Source organism: Ambystoma mexicanum, chromosome 13 (genome assembly GCF_040938575.1).
Source record: "Ambystoma mexicanum isolate Mex_15411 chromosome 13, UKY_AmexF1_1, whole genome shotgun sequence".
NCBI classification, from domain to species: domain Eukaryota; kingdom Metazoa; phylum Chordata; class Amphibia; order Caudata; family Ambystomatidae; genus Ambystoma; species Ambystoma mexicanum.
Window position 1 is genome coordinate 40,228,427 of NC_090938.1, and position 26,489 is coordinate 40,254,915.

General features: G+C 47.9%; 1 protein-coding gene across 14 annotated transcripts in view; it reads left to right on the forward strand.

The window, feature by feature from the left end:
* NFASC (neurofascin) overlaps positions 1-26,489 on the forward strand; it is a 687,691-nt gene that overhangs the window by 405,535 nt on the left and 255,667 nt on the right. For 10 of the 14 annotated variants that reach the window (XM_069633119.1, XM_069633129.1, XM_069633127.1 and 7 more), the window contains 4 exons: positions 458-654; positions 1,054-1,176; positions 2,071-2,241; positions 26,330-26,389. In XM_069633119.1, the coding sequence (XP_069489220.1) occupies positions 458-654; positions 1,054-1,176; positions 2,071-2,241; positions 26,330-26,389 (551 nt within the window). The remainder of the gene's footprint in view (positions 1-457; positions 655-1,053; positions 1,177-2,070; positions 2,242-26,329; positions 26,390-26,489) is intronic. The other 4 variants (XM_069633125.1, XM_069633128.1, XM_069633132.1 and 1 more) reach the window with 1 other exon arrangement.

The window sequence follows — 26,489 nt, forward strand, 5'->3', positions numbered from 1 at the left end:
ACAAGGGAGGGATCTCCAGTAGAACACTTTGAGCTATATACGCCCATGTTTCTCTTTTGAAATACAGTAGTATAACGTATACCAGCGTGTTGCAGTGTTCTAGTCCTTAGAAATGTGTTTTGCGTCAGTCCTTCTGGCAAGTGTGTTTCCTCCCAAAATAGAATGTCCGAAGCAGCACTTTAAGACCATACTTGGGTCTTTTGAATTCATCATAAAATTTGTTGTGTTATCTTTCTACAGACTTCTCATGACATCATCAACAAGGAACTCTACTTTGACTTTCCCTGTCAATGATGTCGTAGACAGTGAATGGCTCGTCGATAAACAAATAATTGGGTATAAGTGACTTCTTCTCACTCCCTGGTCCCTCTGTCACTCTAAAGGGTGTTCAAGAACAACTTTTGGTGGAGAACCACCCTTGAACCACATCCTGCTAAAACTCGTAATTTAAACATAGGTTTTCGTGGACACGGAATGGGAAGTTCTACAATGTCGCAAAGGACCCCCGGGTGTCGCAACGGGGCCGCTCAGGAACCCTGGTCATCGACTTCCACAGTGGCGGTCAGCAGGAAGAGTACGAGGGAGAGTATCAATGCTTTGCCCGCAACGATCATGGGACAGCCGTTTCGAACAAGATTATGCTGCAGGTGTCCCGTGAGTACTTCTACGAGTGTAACAGGGGGTTGGAGGGGTGGAGGGCACACAAGATCCTGCTGGTGGTATCCTCTGAGTAATGCGTGGGTGTGGGAGGATAAATGGGGGTGACGCATTATTCATCTGCAGCTGCCCCTTCACTATTTCTTAGGGGTTAGTTGGGGACATCCAACACTCACTAAGTTCCTGCTGCAGTACACGCACTGCCAGAGCAGAATATCTACTGTGCACATTGCCCGGGCAAATAATGCCCTGCCCGCTCAACATGTGAAACAACTCTGCCCACTTTAATACTAGAATAAGCACTGTTTACTCTGCCAGAGAGATGTCACAGTTACAGTTGATGTTCATTGACCAACTCCAACTTAATAACTATTTTCATCTGCTTTCTTTCTTCAGGGTCCCCTCTGTGGCCAAAGGAGAACCTGGATCCAGTGGTGGTACAAGAGGGATCACCTCTTATCCTACAATGTAACCCCCCGCCAGGGTTACCCCCGCCCCATATCTTCTGGATGAGCAGCAGTGAGTGACAGTGTGTTGCAGCATAAGAGTAGGGGTTCAGCATCAAATAATGTAATATCAGGGAGGGTGTGTCCCTTGAGAATATGAACAGAGAATACAATATCAGGCATCATCTATGTTCTGTGCAAAGCGATAACGATATGTTGTACATAGCAATACAATCCAACAATATCGGGGCCTCACCAGGGCTTTGTGCAAATCAATGCAGCATATACATGCCTCGCACAAGGCTCTAGTAAGAAACATGTAGCTTTAGAAGTGCTTCATAGGGGGCTCTGATCGGACCATGCACTTTTATAAAAGCATCACACAAGGCTCTCGTCAGAAAGTTGCTGCTTTATAAGAGCACCAAATTGGGCACTGGGCAGAACGATGCCGCTTTATAAGCGCAATGAAGCTATGTAAAAGAATTATTGAGGCTCTGGCAGGGCATTGAAGGTATGTTAAGGAATTACTGAGTCTCAGCACAGGGCAATGAAGCAATGTAAAGGAATTACTGAGGCTCTGGCGGGGCAATGAAGCTATGCAAAGGAATTACTGAGGCTCTGGCAGGGCAATGAAGCTATGCAAAGGATTTACTGAGGCTCTGGCAGGGCAATGAAGCAATGAAGCTATGTAATGAGGCTCTAGCAGGGCAACAAAGCTATCCAAAGGATTTACTCAGGCTCTGCACAGGGCAATGAAGTTATGTAAAAGATTCACTCATGCTCTTCGCAGGGCAATGAAGCTATGTAAAGGATTTACTCATACTCTGCACAGGGCAATGCAGCTATGTAAAGGAATTTCTCAGGCTCTGCATAGCTAGGATATTCACTGAGTTTGGATTGCACTGCATATATGCATGGGTCTTGCCACTCTCTTCAAGCTATGACCCTTCTTCTGTTTTTCTTTTAGCTATGTCCCCAATCGTGCAAGATAAGCGTGTATCGCAGGGTCTGAATGGAGATTTGTACTTTTCCAATGTCCTCCTGCAGGACTCCAAGACTGACTATAGCTGCAGCGCTCGCTTTCACTTCACCCACACGATCCAGCAGAAGAACCCCTTCAGCCTGAAGGTCCTGAACAGTAAGTGTTCCCACCTTGTGACAGTTCCTCGCTCAGTCAGTGTTTGTGCCTGGAGGCCTTCGCATTCATTGGGGGTCACATGGTGTGGGCTACGGCTTCAGACATCCTAAACCCATCTGGCCACCCACACCATCAACACTAGCCTCACATGGTCCATCTTCCTGCGACTAGTTCCATCGGTTGCATCTTTATTTTCTTGGTTTGAGGGGCAGTCTTTGTCTACAATGGCCCCCTTTTCCGCCTCTTCTATGCCAGGGATTTCTGACCAGCCTCTCAATTTGCATCTTCATATTTTGTGTAATTGTAAAAACCCAGTTTTTTCCACAAATAAACAAAAGTGATCTGATTTGTAAGACTTGTGTAAAATTAACCCCTGCTTAGATCTAAATAGAAAGTTTCTATTAAGGCTGAGAGTTTCTTAGGAAATTGGCAGTCTCAACCGGCGTAAAGGTGCTTTGCAGAACACAGTTGTGATGCTTCTACAGCATTTTCCTGAATGGCATCCCTGTCTTAGCCAATATATACCCACCCTAGGGTGGTTCTTTCACACATTACGCCCCCCTCCTTTCCTCTCCTTGGGTCCCACTCAGTCCATATTGCTATTTTACCATCTTCGCACATCGCTCTTTACTTGTGCTGGAATAATCTATAGGGCTGACCAGCGTCCTCTCTTCCTGCAGTTCTCACTCAGTCTATTCCAAATAAACAGACAAGCCTGCAGGCCTGGGCAGAGGGGATGGGCGTGCACCCCTCCCGGTGTTTAGCCTGAGCTGATTCTGCCTGAAACGTAAAGTTTGGCTGTCGGAGATATGCAAAGCTGCCACGTTTCAGATTTGAGAAAAAGCAACCTTTTCAGATACCAAACAGGTGTTCAAATAGGTCAAGCTGTATTAAGGCATGTATTTTGACCTTCTTGCACCTGTTATGCATACTCCTAGGAAGGTAATCCTTGCTGCTCGGTGCAAAGTATGTGGATCTGCAACAGATTTACACTGCAAAAGAAAACTTTACTTAGCTGTAATATGTGTTGTGCCGTTTAATGCCTATTATAAATCCACATGTTACTCAGACAGGGCTCTCCCCGCACTCCCCCCACCGTGGAGTTCCAGTGAACATTGCGAGAGGTCCGATTGCAGATGCACATTTGTCTGTTTTTTAAAAACACTCAACACTAGTCCAGGCCAACAGTTAGATGGCAGACTAATGCAAAGCAGGTAAATGCATTTCTGATGCTTGTGAATCTGCTTAGTTACATGGTGTGCATAAAGTCCGACATCCAGTGGTAATCGCAGAGTATTGCATCTTTCTTTCAAATACCGAAAAGGGACGTCAACATGGGCGTGACTGTAACACTATCCCTATCACGACGTGCAGTGGACACAAAATCCTTCACGTGTCGTGGTCCCCCAGATTGTTTTTTCCACCTTTTGTGGTTGGTCGCTTAATGCGTAGCTTGTATATCGAGATTATATTGTGGTTTACTGTGTCTTTAGCACATTAATCGCCGGACATCCTCGACGACCCTCTGGACGGCTGATCCCGTTTTGAAGTTCTGTACCTCTTGCTGCCTCCAGCTACTCAATGGCTGTTTCTCGGCCTTGGCCCACCCTTACAGTAGGGAGAGTGGCAACATGTTTTGTACTGACAATTCTCTTGGAGAATGCCTTTTCCTTTCTAAGCCTCCTCCTCTTCCTTTTCTCGTCTGGCTGCTATTTCCCTCCATTATGGAGTCAACTCCTTTTAAATTTTGCCTGTCGTGTAACGGCAAATTCCCATTGAAGGTCACAAGGAGTGTAACTGGTGTCTCCCTCGTGACCATGACGAATGGCGTTGCAAGGCTTGTTAGCTCTTTCAGCCTAAGACCATTAAGGGCAGGCGTACCACGCTGTAGGCGGCCTACCCCATGCAGGCCGAGAGTCGCTCTCCCACCGGAGATGTGGCTGCTAATGAACTCCTAGTTTAAGGCAACAGTGAGAGCCCAAAGACATAACCGTGGAGCCTACCGAGTCCCGCGTGCCCATCCCAGGCCACGATAAGCATGCAGTCAGCAGGGTCCTAAGGCTTCGGCCTCACGGGACACAGCCCCAAAAGCTTCAGCGCACATTGCAGAGGTGTCGAAACATGCTTCCATTGCTAAAAGGCTCCTGAAACACCGGCCCCTACTCATGGCCCTGGCCACAAGAAGGCCTCTAATTTGCCTGTGGGATATTCTCCAGCCTCTCCGCCTCTATCAGAGGCCCTGTAAGAGGACCCTCTTCCCTCTGATTCACCTTTCCCCCTTCCTGAAGATCCCTCTTCTTCGGGATGGACCAGAGAAAGGTTTCAGGCCTGCATGAATAAAATGTCAGAATGTATTTATTTCTCTGGCAAATTTGATGACATTCTTAAGCAGCAACGTCCTATGGATGATTGTCCTAGGCCTTTTAAGTCTCCAAGGCACCACTCTCCTGGGGCTCATTTCCCCTCTCCTTCTAGGCAGCATTTGCCTAATCCTCCTGAGGATATCTTCCAGGATGACCAATATGACCCAGATGACAGTGTCTATTATGTCCAAATGCTGATGATGTCTCCCAGGACCCGGTTCCTCGGGATCCAGATGCCTGGACTCCTGCTGATCACCAGGGATTTTGGCCCACTACCCCTGCCCATGAAGCTGAACCAGACAATGTATTCTTATGGTCCTCCTGTGTCTTAACCCCGGGACGCTTCACCAATTGACGATCAGATATTGTTCAACACCCTCTTCAGGACGGTTGCAGACCACTTTAAGATTGTGACGCAGGTGTCAGTGAGACAGTGCCCGACTTGGATTACATTGAGGATATTCTCAAGGAGAAGGTCCCTGTTGGCTAGGCCATCCTGCTTCTGAACTCTGTCAAGAAGCGCCTTGCCCCTCCTTACTCACACCCTCACTCACTCGGGCCGTGAACCAGAGGGTCAAGAAAATGTTTTGCCCCACGCCTTCTGATCCTCTATACATCACTGGACATGCCGTTCCAGACTCCCTGGTTGTGACCACCACCGAGAAACGTGCAGGTGTTCCACTAACCAAACATTGTTACTCCAGTAAAAGGAAAAGGTTTGTCATTTGGTGCAATACTAAAAAAATCAACCCTATTGACTGTTCACCTAAACATAGAGCCCTTTATCTAACACACCTCTTAGATTCAGTACTTGTTTTCAACTCACTAAACGTCCACCTTGCTGCCCTCTCTGCGTACACCACATCTCAGAGCAAGGTTTCCTGGTGGAAAATCCCACTGATCAGGGGTGTTACTAGGTCTGGAAAGTAACCAGGGCTAGGCTAATGTCAGGACTGTCGGGACTCTGGGCTAGCTAGCCTTTTGCTTGTAGCCCCTGAGCTGCTATCCGGAGCTATGACCAAAAGACCCGGGGCTATAGCCCCCTAAGCCCCTACCTAGCAACGTCTCTGCTACTGATTAAAGCATTCATGGAAGGGGTAAAAAGAATTCACCCTCCTATTTCTAACCCAACTCCCGGGTTTGGAATTTGAATGTTGTTCTTACAATAGCTCCTTTTGAGCCAATGCATAAGGCTAGTCGTAAGGTTCTCACCGACTGCCTTTCTTCGAGACCCGTTTGTTACCATTCACAAAGACAAGGTGGTACTGCGCTCACGGCCATGCTTTGTGCCTAAATTCATTTCTAAGTTCAATGTGGACCAATCCATCGAACTTCCCATTTTCTTTCAGAATCCCAGTGACTCAGCTGAGAGAAGCCTCCATACACTAGATGTTAAGAGGGCAGTGATGTATTACCTGGATCAGACTAAACCACTAAGGAAGACAGACCAATTCTTTGTCTCTTTTGCTGGTGGAAGAGAAGGGGACCCTGTCTTTGAATCGGTAATCTCTAGATGAATTATTGAATGCATCGAGTTATGTTACTCACTTGCTGAGAGTGATTTACCCTTTACGCCTATAGCACTCTCTACTCGAGGCACAGGAGCTACTGTAGCTTTTATTGCAAATGTTCCTCTTGATTCTATTTGCAAAGCGGCTACCTGGAGTTCTGTTCACACTCAGCACTACTGCTTGGACACCCACTCTTAAGACTTCTCAGGTGGGGCAGGCGGTGCTAAGACATCTCTTTGCAACTGTCCTTCACACACCCCACCACCTTCTCCTGGTACTGCTCGCTGGTCTATGCACAGCATGGGATTCTAAGCAGATAAACATGCATCAGAAGACATGCATTACTTACTGTAATCGTATTTTCTGTGCTTGTATCTGCTTAGATTCACCCTTCCTCCCCTTTTGAAGTTGAAGGAACATAGACATCTTCCACCTTCTTTCTTCTGTACTCGCTCACGCGTTCTATCATGCTCCCTTACGGCAGAACAAAAACAACTGCAGGGACCATGACGCATGAAGGATTTTGGGTACACTACACGTCACGTTAGGGATAGTATTAGTCATGCCCATGTCAACGTCCTTTTTCGATCTTCGAAAAAAAGATGCAATACTCTGTGGTTACCACTAGATGTCCGACTATGTGCACAGCATGTGATTATAAGCAGATACAAGCACCAGAAATAAGATTACGGTTAGTAATGTTTGTCATCACCAACCCTACGGCAAAACCAGTGCTACAAGCAGGTAACGTTTTCTTACCAAAACATTGATGCTTTCAGAATAGCCTGTCTGAGCTAAATGAATGTCTGGCTTCCCTGTGGATCATGTTATCATCTTTACACCCATACAGGATGTAGCACTTATGACACAACCCTTTGGTGGTGATGTAACTGAATTTTGTGATCATTCATGGGTTACATTTTGCTTTCATTCACTATGATATGATTGGTTATTTATAACGCGCTTAATACCCAGAGGTTTCTAAGCGCAGACCCGGGGATCGAACCTGTGTTGCTCCGTGTTGTCTTGCTTCCAAGGCGAGCATGTTGTCTCTATTCTCCCGAGACAATTTCTGACTCAGATTTGCACTAACATTTTCGGATTCCACTGAGACTGTCAGTGTTTGTGCAGTGTGATATTTCAAGAGAATCAGTTTTATATTTCCAGAGCTTGAACAAATGGGAGACATTTTTTTTCTTGCCTAGTTGCTTCTTTTTTCCGAGCTTAACTTGAAATCGAGTGATCCTTTTGCCCCTGAGCTGTCAATGACATTGAGATTATCCTCCCATCATGTCTTGTTCATTGGATTTACATTGTGTCTATATGTAAAGCTTTCATAGCTGGAGGGGCCATGTGCCAGCTAATTTAACCCAGATCAGAGTATTTCCTTTGGTGCAGCCCCTTTAATCTGGTCCCTGAAGTTGTGTGCTATTAGGCGGAGTGTAAGACTGCAGTTGGGAGACAACGCAGAAGAATGTGTCCTGTCTTACTGGTGCCATAGCACCAAGATGAATCGGCCATCTTGAAGTTGGGACTGCATCGGCGACCTCATTTATTCATTCACAACTTAACCCCAACTGATGCTCTTGTAGAACACACTCACAACATTCCCCGAGCTGCAGATGCACAACTCACTTATCAACAGTCTAACTTCAGACAACATGACAAGAAGGACAACCTCTCTGGACACAACACCATGGTTTCCACATTGCAGTGGATGGGTCGACTGAGGCTTTAAGTGCAGTGCTCCACTCACAGGCTTGGATGAAGGCCACCTGTTTCAGGCCAGCGGTCCAATAATGGCTGGTAAATATGCCATTCAGTGTCACCTGTCTTTTTGGGAAGTGGGTCGATGCAACATGAAAATGGATGCAGTGAAGGCAACAACCTCACATTGTGACCAATAATTCTTTGGAAGGTACCGGTATAGTGGCTCATACTCTTAAAAAAAGTCTATACTTCTCATTGTCCATGACCTATCCAAGGCCCCGGCTCAACATTCCTATAAATCAGTGATTCCCAAGCAGAGACGGTTCTCAGGACATGGAAAGCCACATACAGCTTAATACTCTAAACTCACTCCCGAACCAGATCCCGACTCCATCACCCCAGTCAGAGGGCAATTGACAGCCATTCCATTGATGGCTATAAATAAAATCAGACAAGGGGGCATAACTGATTGTCAAACAGGACACACCTTGTAATTTGTCAAAACACCACCTCCATTTCCACATACCGGCAATGCCTAGAAACATTCAAATCTCTTGGCAAAGGAAGTGCAGTTTCTTTTGTAAAAGGGGTCTATAGAAAGTATTCAACACCAAAAGGACTGCACACTCTGCTCCCGTCGCTTTCTGGCCAGAGAGAAAAACCTTCATTGGGGCCCCTCTCTTGAGCTATGCAGACAAGTCAAGTCTATCAAACAATCTTATTCAAGCTGAACTAGATCCTAACCATCCTCCCATGCCTAAGCACTAGAAAATGTCTCGACATGGACAAATATTTCTGTGATCCAATCCATGGCAGTCAAATAAATGTTTTGCAATTCATGAATGGTCGACATTCCGAGTTTACGGTTCTACCATTCATCCTTGATTTGTTTCGTAGGGTTTTACGAAATGTGTGGACTGAGACTCCAGTAGTTGTACACCAATGTAAACAATGGGGCAGTCTTTTCCTGTAGCTGGACTAATTTTTGTAGGCTCCCAGCGATTAAATGATATTGCTGGCTTAGCAAATATTCCTGAACCTCTTGAAGACTTTCGGATTTGGACTGTGAAAGATGAGGGCAAGTTCTTGGGGTCGACTTTGACTTTTCAGTACTTCTGTTCCTACTCTCTGGGCGACAGGCCTGTCACTCTAAAAAGCATATTGCCTGATTTCTTGAGTCTGTCCATCACTAGTCCTGGGGATGAGGTTGTCTTGCATAGCCTTGATATCTTATTGTCCACACTACATGTGAAAGGTGCAAAGGTTCTTCATTGACCAATCAATGCCAGATAAATACCACTTTGAAGACATGTGGTCTTGGGATGGATGTTCCAAGTGAACTCTGCTGTGTCCAGGATCCTAGGCCGGCTTCAATAATCCATACTGATAGTTCCACTCCTAGATTGTGGGGGGCATCTAGCTGGTTTTCAGGTCAATGGTCATTGGACACAAAAAAATAAGTTGCACATCAATGTCCTTAGGTTGCGGATGAAACGGCTTGCTGTCAGATCTTTCTTGCCAGTGATGAAGAACACCACTTTGACAGTTCAAATTGACAACAGGACTGTCATGTTTTACATATAAGAAAAGGGCAGAACAGTATTCACACAATTGTTCTCGGAGGCACAATAGCTATGTTATTTTGCCATCCAACAATGTCCTGTTGGAACATCTCCTTCGAATGCAAACACTCGAAGAAATTCACAATATGCATGTATCCCAGGAATGGGTGCTAGATACGGCATGTGTTTCAGGAGTGGTACACAGCAGAAATGGATCTGTGTGCTACTGTCACGCCGAGATTATTGCGATGTCTATGGACAGCACCGGTCAGGGAGAAATCAAAGAATGCTCCCTAACCAGTTATTGAGATCACAGGTGCACAAGAGGCAGGAGCGCGGGTACCAGGTAGCTGCAAGGGAAGCAGGTTAGGAAATCGTGAATACAAGGTCAATAATCACAAAGGGCAATAGTAGGAAGGAAGTAAGAACAGCACCTACCAATGTTGTAGTGAGAGGAGGGAGCGGGTAGACCCCAGGTGGTGGAGAATAATAGAACACCCAGAGGAGGACAGGTAACCTGGTTCCCCTTGATGAAAGCACCTGAAGTAGTGCTCAGCGTTCAAAGGACAGAGTCCACAAAAGCAGAACGGTATCCAGAGGCAGTCCTAAGTCCTTGAGCCAAAGTTCCAAAATCCTGAGAAGCAAAAGTTCCAAAACACCAATTCCGAGGTACAAGCGAAGGCAGTCCAGTAACACGAAGCACGAGGTCAAAAATCCAAGAAAACAGAGTTCCAAGCAACAAATCAAAGGGAAAAAACGAAAGCAGTCCAATTCCAAAACTCAAGGTCTAATAGCCAGAAGAACGGGATCCAAGCAAAACGAAACGCCACTCGAACACTGTTAAACAGCTGAGAAGCGGAGTAGTCCGTGATCAGTGTTCTTTTATGCCGGAGACCAGATCACGTGACTGCTTCCCCATCAGGTCACATGGACGGCATGGCATGTCACGTGATGCAGAGGAGCAAGAAGCGGCAACGGGATTCGTTGGGCGAAATCTCCTAGTATCACGTGACCGGTATCGGATGGCACGTGACCAGGAAGTGGTGCCGGCGTTTCGTGATGCACCCCATCGCCATCGGGGCCACAATCGCCAGGAGCCTGATTGATGTTTTCCCAGCGCGGAACTCCGCGCGTGATGGATTCTAGGGATGCGAATCCGCGTGGAACGTCTGTAGCAGGTCTCAGGTGGGGTGGTCTGGATTGTACGTGTGGGTCGTGTGGGTGTCATGACAGCTACCGAGGAGAATGCAAATGACCAACTCTTCACCAACAAGTGCCACCACCCAATGTCACAGAGTGAAGTGCCTTCAAATCCTTGGTCTCACAGATTTCTCTATGCTTCTGCACTGATCACCCAGAAACCGAGAGTGCTATCCAGAGTAAACTGCACTTCTTGCAGAACGATTCTACCAGCCCCAGAATGGCAAAAACGGGTTATTCGAGCTCCTAGAATTATCGGGCAGAACCCAATCCAACAGGAAGCCCATCCCGGTCTATTCACCATGGAAGTGGGTCTGATTTTGCACCAAGACCGTCAATCACTAGCCTTGATGTCATGTTTCTCGAAAAGTCTGAGATTGATCGCTTATACATCCAATAGGACTGCACGGCATTTCTAGGGGCTGCTCAAGCTCCTTCCATGTGATTGACATAATGTCTCAAATGGAAATAAATACACACATAGCGCACAGATATTGCCTACAAGCTTTGTCTGTGATCCCTCATAATTAATTACTGTAGGTCCTACTGTTGGCCAAAGAGGGTTGGCAACTGCCGTCCATCAAGTTTCATCAGGCTGCAGTTTCGTATTATTGCAAGTAGGTGGGCCACCCATCCTTACTCCCTCTATCTTGGGTCAATCCATTCCTAAACAATCTCATCTGCTAGGTCCTGCCTGTTTCTCCACCTGGTCAACCTATGGAACTCCACACTGCATCCCTTTGAACCCATCGTGGAAGACGGCTTTCATTGTGGCAATCGCACCTACTTGCAGAATGAGTTGCAGGCGTTGTCCGCGAAAGGACCTTTTATCACATTCCAAAGGGACACATTAATACTGCAAATGCGTCCATTTTAAAGCAGTCCCGAATTTCACCTGAACCAGGCTTTCACGCTAGTGACCTCCTTCAGAAATCCTTTGATTCCAGTGGAGCATTTCTTAGGCACTCTGGGTGCCAGAAGGGGCGCTTGGATATTACATGGGTACAATGGCACCTTTTTGGATCGCGGACCAACTGTTTGTAGTCTTTCGTCAATCTACTAAGGGACAAGCTTTGTCTAAGCAAGGACTAGCAAGATGGATTGTGGTATGCATGAAATATTTTCATGATTTGGCCAACTTGCCAATGCCGGAGCGCCTGACGGTGCTTTTCACAAGAGGATCAGCTGCTGTGACAGCCCTCCATGCAGGGACACCTCCCACTCACATAATTTGTGAGACGGCATGTGGTGGATCCAGCATTTCTCCAGCATTGGATCTGTCATATATTCACGTGCTGTGAATATGCCCCGTCATCAGGCTGGGAATCCTCAGTAAAATAGAGCAGTTTACTTTAGTGCTAGATCGTCATCGTTTTGGGTCATACTGCCCACAGCCAATAGGAAATACTCCCTTAGCTCCTCCCCTATTGGCCATTTTAAGATTTCTTACCACACTTCGTGTTGGGAGTCCTCAATAATCTTCTTCCAACACTTTTCTTCAATTAATATAACATAAATTTTGTATTTCAACGAAAACACATTTTTCTTCTACCAGCAACGCGGTACCAACGAGCCCTCCATCCAATGTTACTGCCATCGGTTAACGTCAAAGACGAGTCAACTACGCAGTTGGTCCTACCTCATGGTGGAATCCACGAGAAAGTGCCTGTTCAGGGCGTGTGCCCGGTGTGGGCTGAAGAACGTTTATGTGGAGGATCACCACGAGGAATGCCTCTATTGTCTTCACCTTTGCCCGCAACATGTCATCAAGGACTGAAAGATATGCCAGTCTTTCTCATCCAAGGCACTGAAGGACCACCATCGCTGTCTCGTCACTTGGCTGGAAGACCCCGGCAAGGCCTCTGACTCTGCTTCGGTACAAAGTCATGCCTCGTTACGGCAGGGCAGGAGCAAACCACCTAGAGTAAGAGGTACAGATCGCACAACGACCAAGCCATAAGGGTGAGGCATGGCTGGAAAAGGACTGAAGCACTTTCCATCTACCCCGAGGTCCAGCTCCAAGTCTAGTGAGCTTTCCTCTCCAACCTTATCACAGGCAGCTACGAGGCCGCCTTCTTTGCAATCCAGGTCATCTACACCGAAGACATCGAATGCAGCTTCCTCGTCTGCGAAGTCGGCAACGGTGTCAAAGTCCATGGACTTGTACTCATCATCGATGACGAAAACATCGTCGGCGACAAAATCATCTACATTGTCGCCGTCTACGAAACTGTCAACACCAGGACCGTCATTGAACAAGACGACAAACCCCTCATCGGCATCAACCTCAACGGCTACAACCACGAGCGCTTTGTCGACCATACCGTTGTTGACAGCACCGTCGACGAGACCAAAATCTACCCAGTCCTTTGTCACCACAGCTGTTGGCACTGATACCAGAACCAAAACAGCAGAAGCCCGGACAGAATGACCAAGAACTGTTTCCAAACCTGGGGATGGCTCTATTACCAGGTGGTCTCGTAGTCCCAGAACCAAGTCTTTCACAGTCAGAAGAGGAGGAAGCCGTTGTCACAGCAGCTATCTTCCTCGAGGGCACTGCCACCGAGGAGCCCACCTTGGTGTGAAGCAAGCCTCATTAGACCACCATCCTTAAACCCCTTGCCGTCAGCAGGGGTGGTACAGCCTCTACAACCAATGCAATCTTATGCCATCAACAGCAGGCCAACATCAGCAACCGTGCCCTCAAAGGAACATATCATTGGACCTTTTGTCAGCACTGACAACATTGATGGAGACCTTGCATGCACTGCCCTTGAGACCGCCCGTTGTCGAACCCAGATGCCGGCTGAGGCTCCAGGACCCTCCAGAGAGGAGTACAAGATTCCTCGCCCCCCCAAGCTGCAAAGACACCGGTCATTACCGGAGTTACTGGCGGATGAGTGAACGGACATGGAGCCTGAAGGGGGGACACATTTTCTGACTTCATCACTGTGGATGGTGAGCCAGATGAGGTGCCTTTCAGGGATTCTCCCCCTGATGAAGGAGCTTTCCATGTGCTCATGTCTAGGACGTCCATGATGTTCGGCTTAGCAACGGAGGAGCAAAGAAAGGAGAGCGTTTTATATCACCACAGAGGACAGCACAGGAAGTCCATCATGCCAATAACACCGCTGGAGGACATCTGGGAGGACAGCCTGGTTGCCATGGCGCACCCTGCAACTGCACCTCCAAAGGAGGATCGCTTCGACAAAAAGTACAGGGCTCCTGATAGCGCTGCTGCCTGTCTCCGCACAGAGCCCATCCCAGACTCTGCAGTATCTTCGGCGGCTAGGTAGAGGTCGGCCAACCCATCTTCATCCTGCTTAGTGCCCTAGATAAGGAGGGCAAGCGCCTTGATGCCTTTGGCAAGAGATTAATCTCAACAGCTGCCATGACTATCAAGGCGGCGAACGCTATGGCCAAACTCGCCTGCTATGATTGCGAGTTACGGTACAAGTTGGGGCCCCTGTTGTAATTCTTTCCTGAGGACAAGAAACACGAGGCACTGGACATTCTCCATGAGGGTGACATTGCATCTGACCATGCCATCACTGTCTCCGTTGACATTGCCGACACCGGCTATAGCCAGATGGGTAATGGAGTGGTCCTACGCCGACAAGGTTGGCTTAAAGCCATGGACCTTAGACCAGATGTCCAATCCCGGGTTGAAGACATGCCTTTCAATGGCAAAGCCTTGTTTGGGAAGAAGGTGGATGAGGCCTTACAGGCCAGAAAAAAGACATAAACTGAAACCGCCCGCTCCCGGGGCACATAACACTAGCGCTAGTCCTTTCGTTCAGGGAAAGGGCGTTATAATAGAAATTTGCAGGACAACTGCAGTACCTACCAGTCGTCCTCGTCCTAGAAGAGCCCTTATTCATTAGGGTATCAGTACAGAGAGCAAACCCAGTCCTACAAGGGTTCACAGCGACGCCGAGGCTCCTGCCAGCCTATAGACCAGTCCAGCAGACAAGCATGACCGGCCGAGAGCCGGAGCCTCCCACTTCAGCAACCCGGTGGGGGGTCGTCTATCGAGCTTCTTTGACGAATGGGCTCTGGTAACATCCGACAAATGGTTGTTGTGCCTCCTACATCAGGGGCACACTCTGGAGTTCATAAAGTACCCGCCACACATTTCTCCTGTACGAAGACCAGAAACATTGCAGCTCCTCCTGATCCAGGAAGTGCAGTCTCTGCTATGAAAGGGCGCTGTGGAAAAGGTCGCCAGGAATGAGATACAGAAAGGGGTGTATTCCTGCTACTTCCTGGTAAGAAAAAAGGGCTTGCTGAACAAACCAGGGGTTTGGAGACCCATTCTAGACCGAAGGGTGCTCAAGTTTCTGAAAGCATACACCTTGCTCATGGTAACATTGCAACAATTACTCTCTCAGCTGCAGCATGGCGATTTCCTAGCGTCCCACGATCTTGTAGACTCATACTTCCACATTCCTATTTGCCCTTCCCACCGGCACTAGCTTCGTTTCGTGGTGGCAGGAGAGCACTATCAGTTCAACATCCTTCCCTTGGGGCTCAGATCAGCCCCTCGGGTATTCACCAAATGCCTTGCACCAGTGGTGGCTCACCTGCAGCGGAGAAGAGTACACGTCTACCCATACTTAGACGACTGTTTAATAAGAGCCCCCTCCTACTCTTGCGGAGTCCAACACCGCCGTCACGATCTAATGTCTTCAACAACTGGGATTCTCCATCCACTTCCTGAAAGTCGCAGCTGGCCCCTCTCGGAGGGCACTGTACCTCGGGGCACTGCTGGACACCAGCAATTGCAGAGCCAGGCCCTCGGACGAGATAGTGACGGCCCTTCTGCAGAAGGTGCACTGGCTCAGCAAAACCTGGTCGACCATAGTCCGCAGCTACAAGTCTTTGTTGGAGATGTTGTCTTCATGCATCCCACTGGTCACCAACTGCAGACTACGTATGAGACCAGTGCAGGAATTCTTGTATGCCAGATGGTTACAAGCTTCAGGCTCCTGGGAGGACAGCATTCCGCTAACTCCAGCCTTCAGGAAGGGCCTGCTCTGGTGGTACGTGAGAGAACACCTCTTGCAAGGTGCCCCCTTCAGGCTCCCGGACCATGATATCACTGTCACTACGAACACTTCCCTGGAGGGCTGGGGGGCCCACGACCAAGACCAGCACACCAGGGGTTTGTGGTCAGAGACAGAGAAGACCAACACATCAACCTGCTGGTGCTACTGTTGATATTCTGGCCAGTGAAATCTGTCTGTCCTCTGCTCGGGGGGGAAAGTGGTTTGGATTTACACAGACAACACGACGCCCATGTTTTACATCCGCAAGCAAGGGAGGAGCAGGTCCCCACAGCTTTCCAGGGAGGCCCAAGCGCTCTGGCATTGGGCCCTGCAACACAATATGTTCCTGATTCCCCTCCATCTACCGGGGATCCACAACACTCTGGCGGACTCCCTGAGAAGGGAATTGCACTCTTGTCACAAATGGGAGTTCCACAAAGACCATCTACACTTATTGTTTCAGGAGTGGGGCACCCCAGAGATCGACCTGTTTGCCAGCCGCTGCAGGACCTTTGCCAACTTGTTTCCCCACCGGGACAGTTTGGGGAACGCCTTTGCATTCCCACGGGAGGGAGAATTTCTGTAGGTTTTTCCCCCACTCCCTCTGGTGTTGCGAGCCCTACACACTTTCGAACAGTATCAGTGCATACTGATATTGGTGGCCCCTGTGTGGCCGAGACAGTATTGGTACTCGGAGCTCCTGGCTTTTTCGGCGACAGCTCAAATCATGCTGCCCTTGCACCAGTCACTCTTATCCAGGAACCAGGGATTTGCACCACAACCTGGCCTCTCTCAATCTGACATCCTGGCTCCTGTGTTCCTAGAATGTGTTTCCCTTTCCCTCCCGCAGGCTTGCCAGGAGGTGCTGGCTAAAGCAAGGGCTCTGGCCACTCTGAAATGCTACAAGAGCAAGTGGAAGCATTTCCAGGTGTGGTGCAGAAGAAATCACCTGCGTCCCCAAACCATTAGGCCAGAGGAACTACTGCTGTACCTCTTGTCGCTGTCGGAGTCAGGTTTGACGCACTCCTCCATTAGTGTGCACCTGGCCGCAATCTCCAGATACTGCCGGTCCTCGGAAAAGCCTTCCCTCTGGTCTCATTGGCTAGTGAAAAAATTCCTACGAGGACTGTTCTGTTCATTCCCTCCAGTCCACCGTCCTGCACCAGCTTGGGAACTCAACATACTGCTCACACGGCTTATGAGACCCCCTTTTGAGCCCATGCACCAGGCGTCCATCAACCTCCTATCGTGGAAGACAGCTTTTTTGGTGGCAATCACTTCAACGAGATGAGCGGGAGCGATACATGCATTTTCTTCAAAACCACCTTATTTGACGTTCTACAGGGACAAGGGTGCATTGCAAACTACTCCAAAGTTCATACCTAAGGTACATTCATCCTTCCATCTTAACCAGCAGGTGTTGTTGCCAGTGTTCTTTGGATCTCCCACATCTACGGCAGAGCGCACCCTGCACACACTGGATGTGGTGCGTGTCCTAAAGTACTATGTATCCTGCACAAAGTCATTCTGTTTAACAAATGAACTGTTTGTCGTTTTTGGACCCGGCAAGGCTGTCTCCAAATCTTCTATTGCTGGATGGATTGCGGCTTGCATCTCAGTCTGCCACCAGCAGGTGGGCAGACCCGGGCGCATTCCGCTAGAGCAGTGGACGCGACCACTACATTTCTCTCCAGGATCCCGCTGCCAGACATCTGCCATGGAGCCACCTGGAGATCGGTGCGAACATTCAGATTCTACTGCGTCGACAGGGATTCCGCAGAGGAGTCTAGAGTCGGCCAGGCAGTTCTACGAAACATGTTCCCATAAGGTTGGTAAGTCTCCTGTGCTAAGTGATACGGGGAGCTCCTCCACCCTTGTGTATTTTTTTACATTTTTTTTACTGCTTTGTTATCTATTCACAGCATGTGAATCTATGAAAGTTCCAATGCTGGAGAAAGAACAAGTTACTTACCTGTAACTCCTGTTCTCCAGCATTGGTATCTTTCGCCCCTCCGACCCCTCATGATTCATCATTTTGCTCTTACTGCCACTCTCGTGTGCGTACCAAATCTAAAGATGGCTGCAAGGGGTGCAGCTAAGGGAGTATTTCCTATCGTCTGTGGCAGTATGACCCAAAACGACGACGATAGAGCACTAAAGTGACTGAAGTTTCAGTTTAATTTACACTGCTCTATTTTACCTAGGATTCCCAGCTTGACGGCGGGAAATATACACAACATGTGGATCTATGAAAGATACCAATGCTGGAGAACCGGAGTTACAGGTAAGTAACTTGTTCCACCTTCATCAAATAGCACTGTTGGGATGCCGACACGAGAGGGTGGATCCAGCAGGGGTAGAAGCTGTGCTACGGGATCTGTTTTTTAAGCAGAGCTGTTTGCCTACTGCCCCCCACATCTGGCCTTTGTTACATGTAGTGTATTACTCTGTGATCTATATAAAGCATGTGCATCTATGAAGGATCCTATTCTGCAGAATGACAAGGTTACTTGCCTGTAACTTCAACTCTCCAGCACTGGCACCGTTCATAGATTCACAAACTTCAAGGCATGGTGGGCAAAAGTGGCAAACGAGGTACACAACTGCACCTGCAAACCTGAAGATGGCACCCAGAAGAGTCTAGAATTAGACACTTCATTGATCAGGGAGTAAACAACCCAATATGAGGTGGCCAGGATAATCATTTTAGTTCTGCTCCTATGTCTATGGCACTTATAGAGCAATGATTCTGAGGGTGGGGGACTATGCATAGCATGTCAATCGATTAAACAATGCCATGCAGGAGAACTTCAGTTACAGGGAAGTAGCTCCTATCTTTTCAGACCCCTTCTCAGGTGGCATACGTCCTCTGGAAGCGCCATCACATCTAGAAATGCTCACAGACTGCAGGAGAGCCCCAGACAGGAACGCAAACAAAGGTGGCGGCTCCAGGTACCACTGTTTCCCAGCTCCCCTTTCTTGGGGGGAGCCCTCGCCAGAACTGAGGCGATGGTGGCTGAGCAACTCACATGTCTTCCTTAGATCTGGCGGGAAGCGCTAAGAAGAGAACAGCTTTCAATAGCAGCACACTGAGAAACGAATGTAAGGGCCCAATTTGGGAGCCTCTGAAACCATAGAATGCTTTTTTGAAACAGCTGCAGGGATAACTGTGCCTGGTTCAGCAGAGCTGGGCAAACATGTTTAGGGCTACTGAAAGAGCGAAACATGGGACATAAAATGTCTGTTACCAAGTGAAATTGGGGGTGCATGAAACCAGAAATAGGAAGAGTGCAGGACAAAGAGACTTATTTTCAGCAAAGTGCACGTCTCCCTCTTTCCAGGGGTGTCTTTTAAATGACCGTAGAAAGTATGAGCTGTAGCAGTGCACGAGTCGAGTTGCAGTGACGCTTGCAATTGAATGTGCACGTGATGTGTGGTTACTGAGTGCCTGGCAGGGGTCTGTGACTTTTGCGCTCTGGATCTTTTGGACTACAATTCCCATGATCCCTGCCCATTGTTGGCTAGGGATGATGAGAGCAGAGTCCAAAACATCTGGAGAGCCAACGGTCGCAGACCCCTGGTGTAAGGGTGTCTACTTATGTAATGTTTTCTATACAGAATCAATTAAATAATTGATCCAACATCAATGACATCATCATCAATGCAAATCTTTCCAAAGTCCTCCTTGATAAAGAATGCCTACATTATTGCAACAGTGGCAGGAATCGGGGCAAACCATAAACCGGAGGTTTCCATCCTTTAGCTCCCGAGAGTTTTTGGACTGCAACTCCCATCATCCCCAGGTAGCATATACAATGCTGAAGGATCATGGGAGTCTTAGTCCAAAACATCTGGAGAGCTGTAGGTTGCAGACAAGTGCCATAAACCCAGCACATCCAACCAAGATACCCCTTGTTTATAAGTGAAGGTCGGTTCTGGCAGCTGTATTTGAGGGTGATTGTAGATGGTTGTCTCACTGATTGAGAACTGGATGCCCCACCAGCGACAGGGTATATGATCCGCCCACTGGCCGCCCACACTGGGCCCTCTTCCTGCTCCCACCTTTGAGGTTAAGAACCGCTGGGTCATCTTCGACTCCACACTCTCCTCACATCTCTGATGTCCCTAAGAAGTAGAACTACCATCTGCACCTCCTCAGAGGTATTCTTCCTTTCCTCACCTTCCCCCAGAAGCTCACTGTCTCCAGAGCTCTGGTTCTCTCTAGGCTGGACTACTGCAACAGCCTTTTTCTAAATATACCTGCCTCTATTCTCCGTCCTCTACAACCCATCCCAAACAGGACTGCAAGACTTGTTCTTGGCCTCAAGCCCAGGGATCCTATCTCTCAAGCCCTGAAATCTCTCAATTGGCTCAAAGGATCAAGTTAAAGACCCTCAGCATTGTCCACAAGGCCTTCTGGGGTCTGGGACCGCAGTGCCTCCAACTCTCTCTTAGGAAATAGCTTCCTACTCAGCCTCTTCGCTCCTCCAACTCCTTGAGGGGCAGTCGCTTCTCCAAGCAACGAGTTGGTGGCAGATCTCTTTCTTCGGCTGGCGCCTAGAACAGCTTTCCTGCCTCTCTGAAATGTAAGCAGAACCATCTCCGGTTCCGGAAGCAGCTCAAGACCTTCCTCTTTGCTTCTGCCTTCTCTCTTCCTCTCCCCTGCTGATCTGCTGTCTGATACTGCACTGGTTCACCTGGCTACCCTCTGAACTCGGGCCCAGGTCCCTGCCCGTCTTGTTGCACACCTGTACTGCCTCCTGGCATCCCCTGCACTCGTGGTCTATATCTGGAACCCTACACTCCCCCCTCCTGCACTTATTAGACACATGTTGTCTGCACTTTTCACACTCACACTTTCCACCTGTTGGCTGCTCTACTTGTATTGATTCCATGACCTGCACTTGCCCATCCTACCCCCACACCCCCAGCACTTATCCCCTCCTGCTCCCCTGCATTTGCATGATCTCAATGTCACTAGGCCTAGTCAGATCGCTGTTCTTTGTCTTTCATCCGTTCCCCCTCCCTTGCATCGTCGCGCCTTGAAACACTTGTACATAGTGTGTTATAAATGCCATATCTTGCATGTATTGGTCCCTTAACACATTGATTTTCTTGAAAAGAATTGATTTGTTAGAATTTTGTACTTGAACAGTTTGCAAAACTGTTAATAAATGTACATTTTATGAATAAAGTTGTCACTTGAGTCTGGGAAAAAAAATAATATATATATATATATATATTATATCCCCGTTAGGGTCCTACCAGCCCTACAGATAAGGTGTTTACCAGCCACTGTTACTACCTAAAAAAGGAAAATACTCCCAAACAATAAAAATAGGGAGTAAAATGCTCCTACTTCATAATCTTATCTGGGGCACTGGCTCCAACACACTGAGATGATCAGAGTCTGTCAGTTTCTTCAATACCTAATAGATATTTGTAGGCAGTTAACTGAGTAATGACTGATCTTGGGGCCCCGGTGAGAACAACCATTGTCTTAAGGAAAGTGGGATTTCAATACTGTCGCCTTTTTAATATGCACTGTGCTTTTTTTGTTGTCCCTGGTTCACTAATCCACCTTTCTATCAAACAGGTGTTTCTTACATTTAACACTGCAGGTGTTTCTTGTCTATGTGGCCAAGTTCTATTCATGTTTAAAAGCTCTAAAATCTGCTGTTTTGCTATTTTGTTCTGATGCTTATCACTCTCAAATGCACTGTGAGTCCTCCAAATAGATGTGCTTGTTCTTTCTGACCATCTTGCACGCTGATTACCCCCTCTTGTTTTCTTTGTATATGCAGCTAACTGAGTAAAACACCAGGGGCGTCAACCTCTAGGGCGATTCGAAACAGACAATGAGCAGCTTAGAGATATCATTACAGTAGCAGCACGAAGGTACAAGCTGAGTGCTGTCCAGATTACAGCAATCGGGGTGCTACACCCACACACTGCAGTGAACCAGAGCCTTGGCCACTATTGAGATAGGTAGAGTAAACCCGCCCAGGGTTGGCAGCAGGTCACAGCCCAGCCTTGAGCTACAAGGGACTACAGCCTTTGGAAGCCTCTGGTCACCTGGGTATGCAGGGCATGCATTCTTAGGGTGCATCAAATAGAGCACTGGCTGATCTAGTGAAATGAAGGCTCAGAATTGTAGGGTGTCGGGAAACTGAACCACATGTAGCCTGGCAATACCATTTGCATAGCTCCCTAAAACCATGAAACAGAGCAGTGGCCACTATAGCCTTACCTGTGAAAAAACCCTATGGCATCAGCAAAGCATGCACCCCCCTTGCAATACTGGATCTCACGCCTAAAGATACCCTCATGGTTTAGACTTCCACCATAGCCTCGAAAAACTGGAAGTATTAAATCCCTGTAAGCACAAAAGTGATGGGTGGAAGGTTTTGAGTGAATCTGAACCACTGCCGTTGCTCTGGGCAACATTCCACACCACCGTGTTTAGCCTGTCTGCGCCATTGCAAAAGGGGTCCAGACATATGCAAATCAGTCAGGTACTGCCACCAATGGTAGCAGCCCAGCCCGAACTGCTAGGCCAGGTCCCCCGTGCACGGAAACACAAGCAACCCCAAACATGTTTCGGCCTTGTTGGGCCTCCTCAGTGAGGTGCAGCTTCGTTCCCTATGGTGCAGCGAGCAAGGGTCCCACGTCTGGGCATACCCTCTCTCACATAGTGAGACAAACAGTAAGCACAAAAGTGATGGGTGGAAGGTTTTGAATGAATCTGAATCATGTCATGAAACAGAGTTGTGCCAAGGACTGTGATACTGGTGCCAACCAACAGCTCAATCTCTAGCCCAAAGATAGAGTGATACCAGTGCCAGTCAACAGATCACTCTCTAGCGCAAAGATACAGTGATACCAGTGCCAGCCAACAGCCCAGTCTCTAGCCTAAAGATACCAGTGCCAGCCAGAAGACCATTCTCTAGCCCAACAATACAGTGATACCCGTGCCAGCCAACAGATCATTCTCTAGGCCAAAGATACATTGATACCAATGGCAGCCAACAGACCATTCGCTGACCCAAATGTACAGTGATACCAGTGCCAGCCAACAGATCATTCTCTAGCCCAAAGGTGCAGTGATACCAGTGCCAGCCAAAGAAACAATGACACCGGTGCCAGCCAGCAGACCATTCTCTAGCCCAACAATACAGTGATACCTGTGCCAGCCAACAGATCATTCTCTAGCTCAAAGATACAGTGATAACAGTGCCCGCTAACAGTTCACTCTAGCCCAAAGATAGAGTGATACCAGTGCCAGCAAAAGAAACAATGATACCGGTGCCAGCCAGCAGACCATTCTCTAGCCCAACAATACAGTGATACCCGTGCCAGCCAACAGATCATTCTCTAGGCCAAAGATACATTGATACCAATGGCAGCCAACAGACCATTCACTGACCCAAAGGTACAGTGATACCCGTGCCAGCCAACCTATCATTCTCTAGCCCAAAGATACAGTGATACCAGTGCCTGCTAACAGTTCACTCTCTAGCCCAAAGATACAATGACACCAGTGCCAACCAACAGATCATTCTCTAGCCCAAGGATACAGTGATACCAGTGCCCGCTAACAGTTCACTCTCTAGCCCAAAGATACAATGACACCAGTGCCAGCCAACAGATCATTCTCTAGCCCAAGGATACAGTGATACCAGTGCCCGCTAACAGTTCACTCTCTAGCCCAAAGGTACAATGACACCAGTGCTAGCCAACAGATCATTCTCTAGCCCAAGGATACAGTGATACCAGTGCCCGCTAACAGTTCACTCTCTAGCCCAAAGATACAATGACACCAGTGCCAGCCAACAGATCATTCTCTAGCCCAAGGATACAGTGATACCAGTGCCCGCTAACAGTTCACTCTCTAGCCCAAAGGTACAATGACACCAGTGCCAGCCAACAGATCATTCTCTAGCACAAGGATACAGTGATACCAGTGCCCGCTAACAGTTCACTCTCTAGCCCTAAGGTACAATGACACCAGTGCTAGCCAACAGATCATTCTCTAGCACAAGGATACAGTGATACCAGTGCTAGCCAAAGAAACAATGTTACCAGTGCCAGCCAACAGATCATTCTCTAGCCCAAAGATGCAGTGATACCAGTGCCAGCCAACTGATCATACTCTAGTCCAAAGATACAGTGATACCAGTGCCAGCCAAAAGACCCATCTCTAGCCCAAAGATACCAGTGCCAGCCAACAGATCATACTCTAGCCCAAAGATGCAGTGATACCAGTGCCAGCCAACTGATCATACTCTAGTCCAAAGATACAGTGATACCAGTGCCAGCCAAAAGACCCATCTCTAGCCCAAAGATACCAGTGCCAGCCAACCGATCATACTCTAGCCCAAAGATACAGTGATACTGGTGCAGCCAACAGATCATACTCTAGCCCAAAGATACAGTGATACTGGTGCAGCCAACAGAACATTCTCTAGGCCAAAGATACAGTGCTACCAGTGCCAGAACATTCTCTAGCTGAATGATACATCACGGTTAGCAGTGTAGGGTTCAGGTAAATTAGATACAACAGTGTGCATAAACTGAGCACTGGCTGGCCTAGGAATTCCATGGGTATAACCCACAGGGTCATAGTAGAGCACAACATATCTATGTATACAGCAACTTGCACATCTAAAGTTTAAACTGAGAACAGAACTATCTAGGTTTACTGGGGCTCAAATGCTAGCATTTGAAAAAGCTGCATTGAACAGCTTATGGACAGCTACCTGGCTTTGTCCTGTGAACTAGACGCCTAGCACTGGAACATCCAGTGAAGAGCAACATGTGTGAAGAACCTCAAAGTCCGGCTGCCATTCACCAATCCTTGTCCTTACAGGTTCTAGAAACGAGCTGTCGAGCATGTCTCAGTAGTCCTCACTAATATAGTGCTCTGCTTGACACTGTATTGGATTCACGCTGTCTCTTTGAAAAATCCTAATTGGCCAAATGTGAGCTTGCAGACCATTGAACTGTGATGGCTGCCACGCATCACTGTTACTCCTTTCCTAGCACTTGGAGAAAAACAGCCCTAATTGGTTTGAGGCTTTATCTCTGTGTCATAACATTTAGTTGTAGCTCCTCTGCTGTCTACTATGTTTGAAAGTTCTCCCTTGTGGTTCTCACCGCTTTAGGTCTGAGAGCCCTGTCATTTCTGGTCTATTCTACTGTGTGATCTTTCTCGGTCACTTGATCGTTCTACAGGCTTCGCTCCCTTTCCCCTTATGTTTTCAAGCGTCTGTTCTTTGTTGATCCATGTGTGTGTGTGTGTGTGTGTTTGTGTGTGTGTCTGTCCCTCCTGCCTATTGGCATCAGTTTCTGTTCCCTGTGAGTTTCTTTATGTGTTCTGTCCGTTTCTATTGACCACTTTCCATATGACGTCTCTGTTTGTACCTAGTCTCCTGTTTGCTGAAGATTCCTCTCTGTGCACTGCCTCCTCCTAGTATTGTTCCTCACTCCAGTCTTTAGGTTCCTGCTATTTTCTGGTGCCTCTGTCTTCCTCTGCATCCTACCTGTGTGTATCTCCCCCTTCGCTGACCAGTTTTTTTGATCCTGTGTGTGTCATGTCTCCTTGGCATGCTTGCTGTTCAGTGTCATCCTTCCCTGGTTCGTCTCACACTACTCGTCCTTCTAGATTCTAGATCTAGGTGTTTTGTCACTTCTTTTTCCTGATCATTCTCAAGTGTTTTTCTCCCTTCAGTTTCTCTTCTTTCGTGATTGTTTTTTCTCTTGCTCTTGAGCCTCATTTAGTTGCCCCTGCACAGTTTACTCTCTCTCGTTGCCTAGATCATGCCATATGCCTTCAGTTTCTGTTCTGTCAATGTGTCCGTTTTTTCAACTTCCTTTGTTTTCTTCCTTGTCTATTCTCATTTTCCTCTGTCTGCAAGTGCCATAACCACCACCCTGTAGCGCAGTGAATCCTTTCCCCCATGCACAGCCTTGTAACCTCCTTCTTCCTCTGACGCTTTCTCCTCTTCCATGTGCTAGTCTTGAGACTCCCACCCTCTGAACTGGTAACTCCCTTCTCCCTTTTTGAATCCTTTGACGCCGCTTCCTCTTTCCTTGTGGCTGTTATGCATCTCGCTAATGTTTCTACTGCTCACATCCTCCATTCGTCTGCTCTATGCTTATATGTGGATGCTGACTCTGGCTCCATCCCGGTGGCAGCTTTTTTAACGCTTTGCACAGCTCTAATCTTTCTGCATGAGCCCGAGAGTCCTCTGTCCTTGTGATTTCCTCCTGTCCTCGGTTATGTTGCCGCCACATCCACTTCTTTGCTGTGACCCCTTTCTTGCTATGCATGTGATGTTAATCCCTTTTTCTTCATCCTAGTAGCAGCTTCTTCAATACTACACACCTCTCTATTCTTACTACAGCCCCTGTGCATGGGTGTTAGAGCTCGCTATCCTTCTGGCTTCCTCCTGCCCTCGCTATGTATATGTTTGGGTGCTGTCGTACCAACCTCCTTTCCCTGTGACTTCCATCTTGCACATGATGCCGCTCCCCCTGTGACCCCTGCCTTGCTCGCTCCATGGATTGGTTCCTTTTTCAGTTGCTCGCTCCTCTGTGTGCGCAGGCTGTTATGCTCTCCTGTGTTGCTCCTGCCTTATTCCGCGCATGCTTTTGTTGCATTTGCTGCGCTCATGTTCTTTTGTTTATTACAGAGAATCCCCGTAATGAGTCTGCAATGTACTCCTCTCTGAACCACACTGATATATACAGTGGTGAGTCGACTGTCGCGTCTGTAGCACTGAACGCTAACCCGACTAACTAGCTCATAATACTGCTAACAAGGTGTTTGATTGAATGGTGCTATTACTCACA